Here is a 12,811-nt window from a genome sequence, read left to right as displayed (position 1 = left end):
GCTCCTCTGGAATGGTTTTTACGTTTTACAAAAGAACAGAGAGAAAAAGCAAGCGTATAAAAGAGTCAATCATCTCGCCCCCCCCCTCCGTTCTGTCACCTTGTCAAGTGTCAACAGATGTCGGGGTGAGGGTCCATAGTTTAGCTTGGAGCAAGGGCAGAAGGGCACTTATTCAAAAAAAAAAAGAAGAAGAGAAAGTCTTTTACACATATTTGATCGGTCCTCGCATACCTTCGCTGCAGTTTATTGTCCTGCTTCCAAAAGCGCTAGTGTTTCGAACACAAAAAACACATCCCATTCACACTGATGTGCGTGGCACATGTGACACAGAAAATAACGTCGATGATGGAGATGGTGTGCTTCTGAGCATTTGGCAGGCCAGTTCTACAGGCTTAAAGCATGATAAAAACAGTTGCAAAATACTCAAATCCCAAAGCCAATCACAAAGACAAAGCTCATCCACAACTGAAATTATCGCCTTGATGAGGCAACACAGACGTGAATTTTAGGCTTCAGGCATTGCTGCATTGGCTGCATACTTTGCAAACCCCACCCAGTGGTTCCAAGTTCAGATATTTCCTTGCAAGGACTGTTTTGCTCCAGCCCCGTCTGCAATGGACTCGTGAAGAACTAGTGAAAAAGTAGTATTTGTATCCTTGGGAAAGTGACTATAATGAAGGCAGTTCAAATCCAGGCAGTAAACTCAAAATGTCACCGCTTTCCTCAAGGTCCAGTGGTCAGTGTTTGGGCTTGTTTCATTTTAAATAGTTCAACATGCGCCCGGATGCCTGGCTGCCCACAATACCAAGTCTAAAGTCGTGCCTGTGTATGTGAGTTGCCGATTATGAACACTTTATAAAATGCAAGTGACATACTGCAGATGTGTTTTTTTTCGCAAATTCTTTTTTTACATTTTGATTTGTTCAGACTGTCTCCAATATCGACACATGCCGAATCGTTCCAGACTGGCGTCGGACGCGTTTCAAAGTCATTCTGCTGTGTGAGCAACGCTCCCCGTAGGTATGCAAGTGCACATGCAGAGGCTTCGTTAGCAGAAGTCGCTGTCATCCGCGCCGTACATATCGGCGAGTTTCCTGAACCGCGGCCCCCAGTCGCTCAGGTAGTGGTAGTCCTGCTCGCCCTCGGACGACACCGAGCCCAGCGAGCTCAGCGACTCGGCCACGGAGCCCGTGCCCTCGTAGGCGTACGTGGCCAACGAGTCGTACGGCGGCGCCGTCGGGTTGCAGTCGTTCTCCACCACCCTCTGATTGATGAAGTCGCGCACCTCCGCATTGTCCCTGCCGGACGCGGCGAGGACCGGGGGCGCGGCCAGGCCCCCGCCGCCCCGTCGGAGCACGGGGTACGGCAGGGCCTCCGTGGGCATGATGTCGCGCCGCTGCTTGGCGGACTCCTCGAGCGCGACGGCAGCGGCCACGGCGGCGTCGGGGTGCCGCAGCGCGCCGATGTCGAAGGCCTGCGTGTCTTCCTCGCCGCCGCCCTCGTCGTTGTAGCTCACGACGTTGTCCCGCACGTCCTCCTTGGACAGGATGAGAGGTTCCTGTTTGCGCTGCCGCTTGAGCGCTGTGAACAGCACCACGATCACTGTAGAGACACACGAGAGACAACAGACAGACAGGGTTAGAACACCACGATCACTGTAGAGACACACGAGAGACAACAGACAGACAGGGTCAGGCTTCGTACACACAAGAAGAACAACTGTGCTGTGCTCTGCCTGTGTTTCATGGCCGCCCCAATGCTTTTCCAATGGAAGTCACATGGTTTGACCAAACACTTGTGTTGGATTGCCCCCCTCCCCCCATCACACACAACTGTTTGGTCAAACCATGTGACTTCCATTGGAAAAGCATTGAGGCGGCCATGAAACACGGACAGCACAGAGCATGTTCGTCTGATATGTCTGTACGAAGCCTTAGAACACCACGATCACTGTAGAGACACACGAGAGACAACAGACAGGGTTAGAAGGAGACGGGATTCTGTACAAATCCCCCTTGTTCATTTTAACGATGAAAGTGCAAACATGTAAGGAAGTCAGACTATATACACATATACACACACGCACACACACACACATACTGTATGTGACGTTAGCCTTTGATACCATAGCAGACCATAACATTTCATTTACCGAGCCCTGTCCATGCAGGGAAGTCTGAATTTAAAATAAACCCCACCACACATGCAAGGCAAAGTGAATATACAAGCAGCACAGATCACACCGTGAAATACGATTCACAAAGGGCATGAGTGCATAAACTTTGATGTGGAAATTATGATGCCAGAGAGAGAGAGAGAGAGAGAGAGAGAGAGAGAGAGAGAGAGAGAGAGAGAGAGAGAGAGAGACAGACAGACAGACAGACAGACAGACAGACAGACAGACAGACAGACAGACAGACAGACAGACAGACAGACAGACAGACAGACAGACAGACAGACAGACAGACAGACAGACAGACAGACAGACAGACAGACAGACAGACAGACAGACAGACAGACAGACAGACTACTGTAGGTTACTGATAAGGAGAACAAGGCAGACAGAGATGAACAAAAAACAAACCGAGTGAAGCAAATGGCTTAAAGGAATTTTATTGCAGGAACTTGAAGCAAAGCCAAATTGATAATGGACACAATATGAATCAGTGGGTTTAAGTTGAGCTAGTACAAGAATGGAATGGATGAGATGCATGTGTGCATGCATTCATGTATGTATACACGTGTGCAATTTCGAGTGTGTGTGTGTGTGGTGTGTGTGGTGTGTTTGTGTGTGTGCGCGTGCGTGTGCGCGTGTGTGTGTACGTGCGTGTGAGAGATAGAGTTGAAACTATTCAGGCCTGCATGATAACATTGCTCATCCTAGACTGGACATTGCATTAGGCTTACAACACTGTCTGCTCTCATCACTTGTGTGCATGTCTCCATGCCTTTTGTGCGACTGTGTGCATGTCCTCTCAATATTTATATTTTTATATCTTTTGAATTGTTGTTGGAGTGTGTGTGTGTGTGTGTGTGTGTGTGTGTGTGTGTGTGTGTGTGTGTGTGTGTGTGTGTGTGCGTGCGTGCGTGCGTGCGTGCGTGCGTGCGCGCGTGTGTGCGTGTGTGTCTTCATGAGTATATGTGCTGTGTGCGTCCGTTCGGAAATTGCCGCATCTGTTTTCTCAGCAAGCCTTCTCACCCATGTGGATAGGTGTGTGTGTGTGCGTACGTGGGCGTGCGCATGTGCGTATGTGGTCCAGTGTACTATGTGGTCGTGTGCATGTGTGTGTGTGCGTGCGTGCATGAGTGTCCTCGCTAACTAAGTCTGCGATGACTGCACTTCCAGTGGCATAAATGTGTATTCATTTTCCTGGGAGCGCATTGGACTGTGACCACCGCATGCATAAGAGGATAAGTGGGGACTTGCTGGCAGATGAGATGCATTCATTTCCATAGCGTTCCTGCTAGCTACAGCGTATTTGCCCACTACTGATCCAACATTGTTTTCCATTACGGTTAGATGATATAGGGATAAGGGCTTGCTTGTGTTTAACCCATTTTGGGCGGGAACCCCTTTTGGTGTTAGCATTATGTTATGCTTTATAGCTATTGAAAAATAGCAGATCTACAAGCTCATAGCGCGCCACCGAGTGGCGCGCTACGAGCTTGTAGGTCTGCTATTTTTGAAAAATCTAAGAACGGCTGACATAGAAAGGTTTTTCAGAAAACTGTCATTTTCAAACAGACATTTTTTTAATCTGATTTCGGGTCGAAATGGGTTAATATGCTGCACACACAGACTGGTACGGCAGGGAGAAAAAACTCAAGTCTTCAGCTTGGACGCACAGGAAGGACTGGTCGTGTGGGTGTGAGCGAGCACATGCCCGGGCGTTGGTGTTTACGTGACCCTGTGTGTGTTGTGTGTGCACAAGCATGCATGATGCGTACTGTTGTACTTATCTATTGTTTCCCAGTGTACACAAGCTCACTCAATGCGGAGTGACATGGTCACACACGCACACGCACACGCGCACACGCACACACACACACACACGCACACGCACACGCACACGCACACGCACACGCACACGCACACACACACGCACACGCACACGCACACACAGAATAGGATGGCTATTCTCACATCTGTCACGCAACAACAGGTATATGGCAGTGGTTTTCAACCCTGTTCATAATATCAAGGTCCATTATTTATTCTGCACTTGAGCCACGGACCACCATTTGATGAGATTTAGCCTCTCGGACCCAAAACTTAGAATATGTTGTTGGATACGATTTTGTCCACAATTCCATGCTGGTACCATAGAAGAGATAACAGGAAAACATTTATAAAAAATAAGAATTCCTCTAGTCTACATTCTCTAATTGTGTAGGCTTCTTGTACATTAAGTGAAGGGTCCATTTGGTTTCATTTCACATCTTTAACTCAAGGGTTAAAGATCTATAAGGGTCCATTTGGTTACCAATCATCTCCATCATTTAGCTGGGGACCACCTGGAACCCCTTCAAGGACCACTGGTTGACAAGCACTGGTATATGGTGCAAACACACGTGCAGTGCGCCCGTGTGTCGCGTGTAGCCGCGCGTGTACTTACTCAGCAGTATGATGACACAGAGCAGGATGGCGATGAGCGCTCCGGTGCTGAGGCCGGCCGAGCTGGCCAGCGCCTCGGCGTTGCACACCTCCATCTTGCCCTCGCGGTCGCACGTGCACACGCGCACGGTGAGCGTGCCCGTGCTGCTCTGCATGGGGTAGTCGCCGTCCGTGATCACCACAGGCACGAGGTACACGCTCTGGTGCAGCCGGCTGTAGCTGGCGCGCCGCGTCAGGATGCCCGCCGTGTTGTCTGAGGGGGGGACGAGACGAGATGAGACGAGACGGGAGAGAGAAATTATAACGAGGTAAATAACGAGCTAGTGAATACCGAGGCTGCGTGGACGCTGTCAATCCAAAAGCAACAAATACAACTAATGTAATGTGAGTGAGCAAATTATTGTTACTACTTGTGTGTGTGTGAGGCCCAAATGGCAGTTCTGAGACCTGAACTTCGGCTCGAAGCGTTACCATTTAAGAGTAAAGATTATTTCTGGGAGCAGAAAATGGTGTGCGGACTCTTTTTATTCTTGAACTATCACTGCTTTTGATCCGGCACCCAGCTCATTAGGTTATATAGATGTGCCTTTCAGCCTCTTCTGCCAAATGCCCCCATACAGTACTGTGTGTGTGTGTGTGTGTGTGTGTGTGTGTGTGTGTGTGTGTGTGTGTGTGTGTGTGTGTGTGTGTGTGTGTGTGTGTGTGTGTGTGTGTGTGTGTGTGTGTGTGTGTGTGTGTGTGTCTACCTCCGTTGTCACGGACGGTGAAGTTACTGCGGTAGGTCCTCAGGTCCTCAGGAGCCAGGCTGAAGAAGAACTTGTGTCCTGAAGATGGCGTGTCTGCGTCAACAGCGCTCACTGTCTGGATACGCTGTGGAAAACAGCAACAACACTCATTAGCTTACATACCTTCATTTACATTTAACACTCTTGAACTGAATGTTCATAATGGTGCCATAGATGCTATCTTTTATGAACCCATTTCTATTCCGTTTCTGTATTTCCGCTTCGCACACTGAGCTCCATTGTATTTATGAAAGGTGTTTTGTTTACGGTGCATGCCTTGTTCTCCTCATTCTTGAGCAGTTGCATGCCCTTCCACACTGTAACAATGCAAAGGGGACAAAGTCAACAAGCCTAAGGCTGGTACAAACCAAGCCGTTGTCGGGCAACCGGGCACTTGATTAGCGCCAGTGTGTGTAATGTGCTGTCTGTGTGTATTGTGCCATTGGTGGGTGTCTGGGTGATAGGCATTAGTCTGGCCCGATCACCAGATTCAAGGGAAGGGAGAGCATTTCACTCACATTTATCATATGCATGCAAACAGGAAAAAAAGTATTTGGAGAGCAAGCCATGAGAGGGTGAGAAAGATAGCACCAGAGAGAGAGAGAGTGCAATTATTACATGGAGAGCACTCTTGATGTCTGTCCTCTTATCGTGAGTGATAAGTGGACAGACATTTTCATTTGTAGTGGTTGATAATATGTAGCTCCTGTAACAAATCAAAGCTCACAGACCACCATGTTGAATCTCTGCTTTCGCAGTTTCAATTACAGGAATGAAACTCACGTGTACAGGAGTGAACAAAAAAACAAACATAATTTTTTAGGGGTTGGCTATAACATATTACATTATTCATTGAGGTATTCAACCAATATCACTTCCTGACACTCAGGCGCAGACCAGTGCCACCAGTGCCACCAGCTGTGGTCTGTGCAGTGTGTTTGGATATGAGACTTTTTAACATGACCCATCAGCTGCACCCAGCATGACGTCTCTTGAGTCATCACCGATGTCAATCAATTTGATCTCCAGACGTACTCAACGTTAGTCATGAGTCTCAGGCCGAGACAGCCTGGTCTGCAGAGGCCTTTGGAGCATGGATGGCGCAGGGCTATTAGTGTCTGTCATTAAAACCCGTGGATGCCTCCTAGCCAACGCACTGCAAGGTCTCGACAAGGATGTTAGTGTCTCTCATTAAAAGCAGTGCACGCCGCTAGCCAACGCAAAGCAAGGTCTTGACAAGGAGCCACAGCAATAATTATCTTGTTGACGCAGTGGATTTGAGGCTTTTCTCCAGGATTGCCAACGCATCCTCCTGGCACCCACACATTAACACACACACACCTGCAGACTTTGTGCGTGCACTCACGCATACACACACACACACACACATGGGCACGCACACACATGCCTAACAAACGTATAAACAAATACATCCAGAGCCTGGGGGGGGGGGGGCCTTGAGATCAAATAATGATGAATAACAATGACAGACAGATAAAAGGGCAGAAAGGATGAAAGGAAGAGGGGATGACAGGATGGAAGGATGGAAGGATGATGGGGATGAGAAGAGACTAGTGGCAGCACGCATCTTACTGAAGAATGGCAGAACTGACAACACTGTGTGTGTGTGTGTGTGTGTGTGTGTGTGTGTGTGTGTGTGTGTGTGTGTGTGTGTGTGTGTGTGCGTGCGTGCGTGCGTGCGTGCGTGCGTGCGTGCGTGCGTGCGTGCGTGCGTGCGTGCGTGCGTGCGTGCGCGCACGAGTGGGCGGGCGGGTGGTTATGCATATGTATCTCTTAATTGATTTGTGCAGCCATTGTTTGCATGTATACAGTATGTACAGTTCATGTGTGTGTGTGTGTGTGTGCGTTGTGCTATGCACATATGCTGCATATACAGTATACTGTATATTTTTGAGATTGTACTAATGCATTATGCATGGGACGTTGCTGAATATGTGTATTAGTTATGCACATTTGTCTAATGGTTTATTTATGTGTGGTTTGTGTTGGTCTGTAGTATGTGCATGTGTATGGGCACATTTATGTTTTATTGTGTAGAATCTTTGCGTGCGTGCGTGCGTGCGTGCGTGCGTGCGTGCGTGCGTGCGTGCGTGCGTGCGTGCGTGCGTTCTGTTTACCTGTCCGGCCTTCGTCCTCTCACAGACAAAGGTCTCGTAGACGGTGGCGAACGTGGGAGCGTTGTCGTTGATGTCCAACAGTCGTATGTGGACAGGAACGTGGCTGGTCTGTTGATGGTTGTCTGAAGGCACAAAGTGACATTAATTAGTTTACAATCATAAGCTTAACATTCTAACATAAAATGGACATATGGTCGGTCACTTTCAAAGTAACATATGTAGCTATACACATTTTTACAGCTATAAATTGCATTAATCACTTCCGTGGAAAACGGTGATACAACAGACAATGTTTTGTTCTTTGTGCAGCACTTAAATAATAGTCAACATCATTACTGTTTATAGGAAAGCTAGTGTAAATCAGTCCATTTGTATGATCTGACAATGAAAAGGTGTTTCTTTTTTAAAGGAGCCACGCTCTAGTGCAGTGGTCCTCAAAGTGGAGTCCAGGAGTGTTTCTTATATTAGGGGGGTCCGAATGGAGTTATGGGGGGTCCTTGAAATGAAAAGGTCCAGACCGTTCTACTTGCATTTGGTCAGAGAAGATAAAGTGCTTTAACTGGAGGTGACCAGAGATAGACACACAGAGACACTTCCTCCATCTTAGTCAGCACCACCCCATTGACCTCAGAAAGTTCACAGGGCGCTTGACCCCGCAGCTCTGCTACTGCCTCACATGAACACATTCATCTTCATTCTACCATGTTAACGCTCTCTTCTTTTCCTCCATTCATTCCTTAATTAAAAATGTTCCTTTCGTTCCGTTTTAATTCTTGTTTCTTGTCATATCACTGAGCCCATACTCCGATTTCTGTCATTTCTTCTTTGCCGCTGGCTTAGCAGCATATTGGCGACTGAAGAAGCCAACCCATTTTCAGCTGTTGAGCGTGCTCGAATTAGTGCTGCTAGCTGTTTTTTAGAAATCGTGTATATGAAATTTGACTGCCTTCCCAGACTTTAGTGTCATGCCAGATTAGAGATACTAAAGTCTGTCCGGGCAAGGGAAATGATATGTACAGTAAGGTATTCCAGCTTCTGCCAAGTGCTGCTGCGTGAACGCATGAGCAAGGCATATAAATTCCCAGTTTTCACTTACTGTAAGGTTTACTGGATTACAGCTAAAGGTCAAAATATTACATCACATCATGCTACTTATGCTTATGCAAATCAGCTCTCTCTAAACTGGTGCACCCAGCATGACTAAATCAGTGTTAACCAGGTGAACACTAGCGTCCCTATTATGGTCATTTCATAAAAGGAGAACATGTGGCCATAATAGGCGAACACCTTGTACTATTTGACATACTGTACAACATAGTCTACAGGGTTTTATGTGGCTCTAAGGCAATGAGTGCACTTCTTTTGTACAGCACTTTTAACTCCATTTGCAGTTATTATGACTTACTGTACTCTGAGGCAATGACGGATATGTTGTGCCAGGCGTTCTCCTCTCGGTCCACGGGTCGCAGCAGGATGACCGAACCGTTCCCTGCGTGGACGTCGAACAGGCGGTCCATGTCCGTGCGCCGGTCGATCGAGTATCTGAAACAGTGAGTAACACGGTGGCTTAGTTCAGTTCAGTTCAGTTCAGTTCAGTTCAGTTCAGTTCAGTTCAGTTTTATTTTCAGGATTTGGACACATACATAGCATGCAAATCACCCAAGCGTCACTGCTCAACAGTCTTGTCCAAATGACCTGATAAAGGGCTAGAGAGAAGCACATAGGCTTGTCGGGCCCTACCCCTGGGGTCTTAATTAGTTCCTTTCGAAGCAAACATAATATTGACTTATTGTGGCTTACAATCTGTAATGGAAGTCAAAGCCTTGGTCGACATCAACGTAGACTGGTAAAGGAATGATTCAGTTGAAAATCAATACCAGAAACTCTGATCGGGGGGGTGGGGGGATGCATTCTCAGGCTCCCAAATCTAATTGGACAAATTAAAACCGCCAGCAAGGTACTAATGTTTTCTGCTCAGCCAAGGCGCAGATGAATCAAAGAGTGGAGGAACCATTTGAGAGATTGAATCAGGCCACTGCACAGGACTGTACGCCGCCTCGTTTCCATCCTGCCTCGTTTCTCTCATGCTAACCCTTTTGCAGTCTTTTCAGAACACTGTGATTTGGGCTGCAGAGATGCTTGACAAGATGTTCTCAGTGTCCATGGACTGCTTTATAGCCTTCATGTGACTGCTCATTGAGCTCTCTCTCTCTCTCTCTCTCTCTCTCCCTCTCTCTCTGTCTTTGAGAAGCCGGTAGTTGCTGAATTCACTTATTCTCGCTCACAGCACTGCACAGATAAAAGCACCGAGCCGCCTTCACTTCTCCCTTCTTACCGCGCCAATTACAGCGGAGTGAAAACAGCCCCGTGCACTGCACTGGAGAGACACAAACACGGCGCTGCTCTGGCACCGAAGCCTGGTGTCAAAACGGGGCGGTGGAACTGCTGTTCGTGGTTACATGATTGTTTGTTGTCAATTATTTCATTGAAGATCGGCTATGTGGCTCTGTTGTACCACTCCGACTGATATTATTCATTTGTAATCTTCCACTAATCAAAATATACAAGTGCATATATGCAGGAACACAACAGTGCCTGTACTCGCACGCACGCACGCACACACACACACATTGTCTTAATTACTTTTCTATGGGCTGGAGTCTAAATGATCCTCCAAGGAGGCTTCATCATAATTAGGAAGCAGTGAGCAATAAAATAATAAGTCAGTGTGACAACGTGGATAGATGGTACAGTCATGTGGACAATGAGCTAGCGCAGGAATAATTGCAAAGTGGTGTTTGTGCACGTGCACGTCCCTTTTTACTCTCTTTAGTATGTGCTCCATGGTTCCATGCTTGCTGTAATTGGAATGTGTTCCTTGTCAAATGACGTGGTTGCAGTGTGGCGAAATAGAGATCAGAGTTCTCCCTGTGCTTTTCCACCTACAGCAACGTTCATTTCCCTCTCCAACAAAACATAGTTTTTCATCAACCACTTTTGAGCTGCCGTTCTTATTTTCGGCATGAGTGGTGCACGATGGGCAGAATCAAAATAATGACCTTCTTGCTGATATACATGGATGATGCATGCATGAACCAATGACAGCAACCACCAGACGTGTGGCATGCATACCGCAGTAGTAGCCTCGGTCCCAGGCTCACTTAACTGCGAAAAAGAAGAGCCTGGTCACAACCTAGGACAAATAAGCTATCTAAGGCAGGACTTCCGCCGTGTAACCCCCCCCCCCGGAAGTTAACGTTTTTTGACCAATCGCAGCGTTGTGTTCCCGAAAATGTATTCCCGCTGAAATGATCATTGGGTGGGGACTAGTAAACACAGCCGCACCGCGTGACGTAGTTATCTTACACGCAACACTTCCGCCACTTCCGCTGATAGTCTTTTCAGCGTAGGTCTTGGCCAGGGTGATTGCTGCAAGTAGCAGTAGTGGTTGTAGTAGGCAACCAGACTATAGTAATTAGGGTTGTCCCGATCACGTGATCGGAAATCGGGGCCGATCACGACATTTTCAAATGATCGGAATCGGATTGGGAGCAAAAAAACGTAATCGGCACATCCCTATATTAATATCATATCCATATCATGATATTAGACTGGATATTGTCTGTGATTTTGGATATTGTACTATTGTGATATGGCATAAGTGTTCTATAAAAATATAAATATCGGATCGTGAAATATCGGTATCGACAGATACCTCAAAATCAAATGATCTGAATTGGATCGGGAGCAAAAAACGTGATCGGGACATCCCTAATAGTAATTGCTCCCAAATGTAATTGGGAGAGCTGAGGGAGTTGTTAGGGGTTCAGTGTCTTGCTCAAGGACAACACAAGGACAACACAAAGCCGTAGGGAGCTGCAGGGGATCGAACCGGGGACTTTCCGGTTCCCAGATGGCCACACACTCTACCTTCTGAGCCACTGCCGTTAATAAAGACATCTGTTTCTTAAAGTAGGTAGTACTGCTGTACAGTAGCTGAAAGCTGGTGTGCTTGCTTGCTTGCCAACACACAGTGCACTTACTGTTAGAAGTGATTCATCCAACTGTCCAGTATACTGTGTAGATTAATGTTAATTGTTAATTAACTTAGCCATTTGTACTCAGAGAGTGTACAAATGTAAGCAAATGGACCCTCATTTCTCCAAGTGTCTGCTATATTGTAGATTAATGTTAATTCTTAATTAACATCGCCATTTGTAAACTCAGTTTACAGAGTTAAATGAACACTGTGTGTTTTATCACTGTTATTATCGGTTTGCTTCCAGGAAGGCTGTTACTTACCGGCAGTGGTGGAAAGTTGACACAGTGAACCACCAGCTGCTCCTAGACACCCTAGCGGATCTAGGCATCGGCGGGACAGCACTAAAGTGGTTCTCTTCCTATCTCACCGACCGGACCTACCAGGTTTCCTGGAAAGGTCTGCTATCATCCCCCAGAACCCTCCAAACTGGGGTCCCACAGGGATCTGTACTTGGTCCCCTCCTTTTCTCACTATACACCAAATCCCTTGGCACTATCATCTATGCTCACAATATATCCTATCACTGCTATGCCGATGACACACAACTGTTTCTATCCTTCCCCCCCTCAGCCACTCAGGTGGAAGAGCGCATCACTGCATGCCTGGCTGACATCTCACAGTGGATGTCCTCCAACCACCTCAAGCTGAACCCAGACAAGACTGAGCTTCTCTTCTTCCCAGCTAAGTCCTGCCCTATGCGGGAGCTAACTATTTCCGTAGACAACGCCCTGGTAACGTCTGTCCCAACAGCCAGGAACCTTGGTGTTGTCCTGGACAGTCAGCTCTCGTTTAAAACTCACATCACAGCTGTCACTCGATCCTGTAGGTTCACACTCTATAACATACGACGAATTAGACCGTTCCTCACCCAGGAATCAGCCCAGCTCCTAATCCAGACAACAGTCTTGTCAAAACTTGACTATTGTAATTCGCTCCTTACTGGCCTACCGGCATGTGCACTTAAGCCTCTCCAAATGATCCAAAATGCCGCAGCTCGTCTGGTCTTCAACCAGCCAAAATTCTCACATGTCTCCCCCCTGCTCCGCTCCCTGCACTGGCTCCCAGTCGCTGCCCGCACAGAATACAAAACTCTGATGCTGGCATTCAAAGCAACCAAAGGTATGGCTCCCCCATATCTTGCAAGCATGATTGAACCCTACAAACCCTCCCGCGCACTCAGATCAGCCAACGCAGGAAAGCTGGAAGTACCCTCACTAAAAACGCCGGGCCA

The 12,811-nt window shown here is 47.4% G+C and overlaps 1 protein-coding gene across 1 annotated transcript in view; it reads right to left on the bottom strand.

The window, feature by feature from the left end:
• Nucleotides 1-222: 222 nt before the first annotated feature.
• The window catches only part of cdh6 (cadherin 6), a 38,443-nt gene continuing 25,854 nt past the window's right edge, over nucleotides 223-12,811 (bottom strand). Inside the window, exons 7-11 of the mRNA XM_079529604.1 lie at nucleotides 8,944-9,080; nucleotides 7,539-7,660; nucleotides 5,362-5,485; nucleotides 4,617-4,868; nucleotides 223-1,602 (exon numbers count right to left, since the gene is read on the bottom strand). Of these exons, the coding sequence (XP_079385730.1) occupies nucleotides 1,049-1,602; nucleotides 4,617-4,868; nucleotides 5,362-5,485; nucleotides 7,539-7,660; nucleotides 8,944-9,080 (1,189 nt within the window). The 3' untranslated portion in view covers nucleotides 223-1,048. The remainder of the gene's footprint in view (nucleotides 1,603-4,616; nucleotides 4,869-5,361; nucleotides 5,486-7,538; nucleotides 7,661-8,943; nucleotides 9,081-12,811) is intronic.

The sequence above is a fragment of the Electrona antarctica genome (assembly GCF_951216825.1).
Source record: "Electrona antarctica genome assembly, chromosome: 19".
Classification (NCBI taxonomy): Eukaryota; Metazoa; Chordata; class Actinopteri; order Myctophiformes; family Myctophidae; genus Electrona; species Electrona antarctica.
The sequence above is the reverse complement of the archived record's forward strand: the minus strand, read 5'-3'. Positions and strand labels throughout refer to the sequence as shown.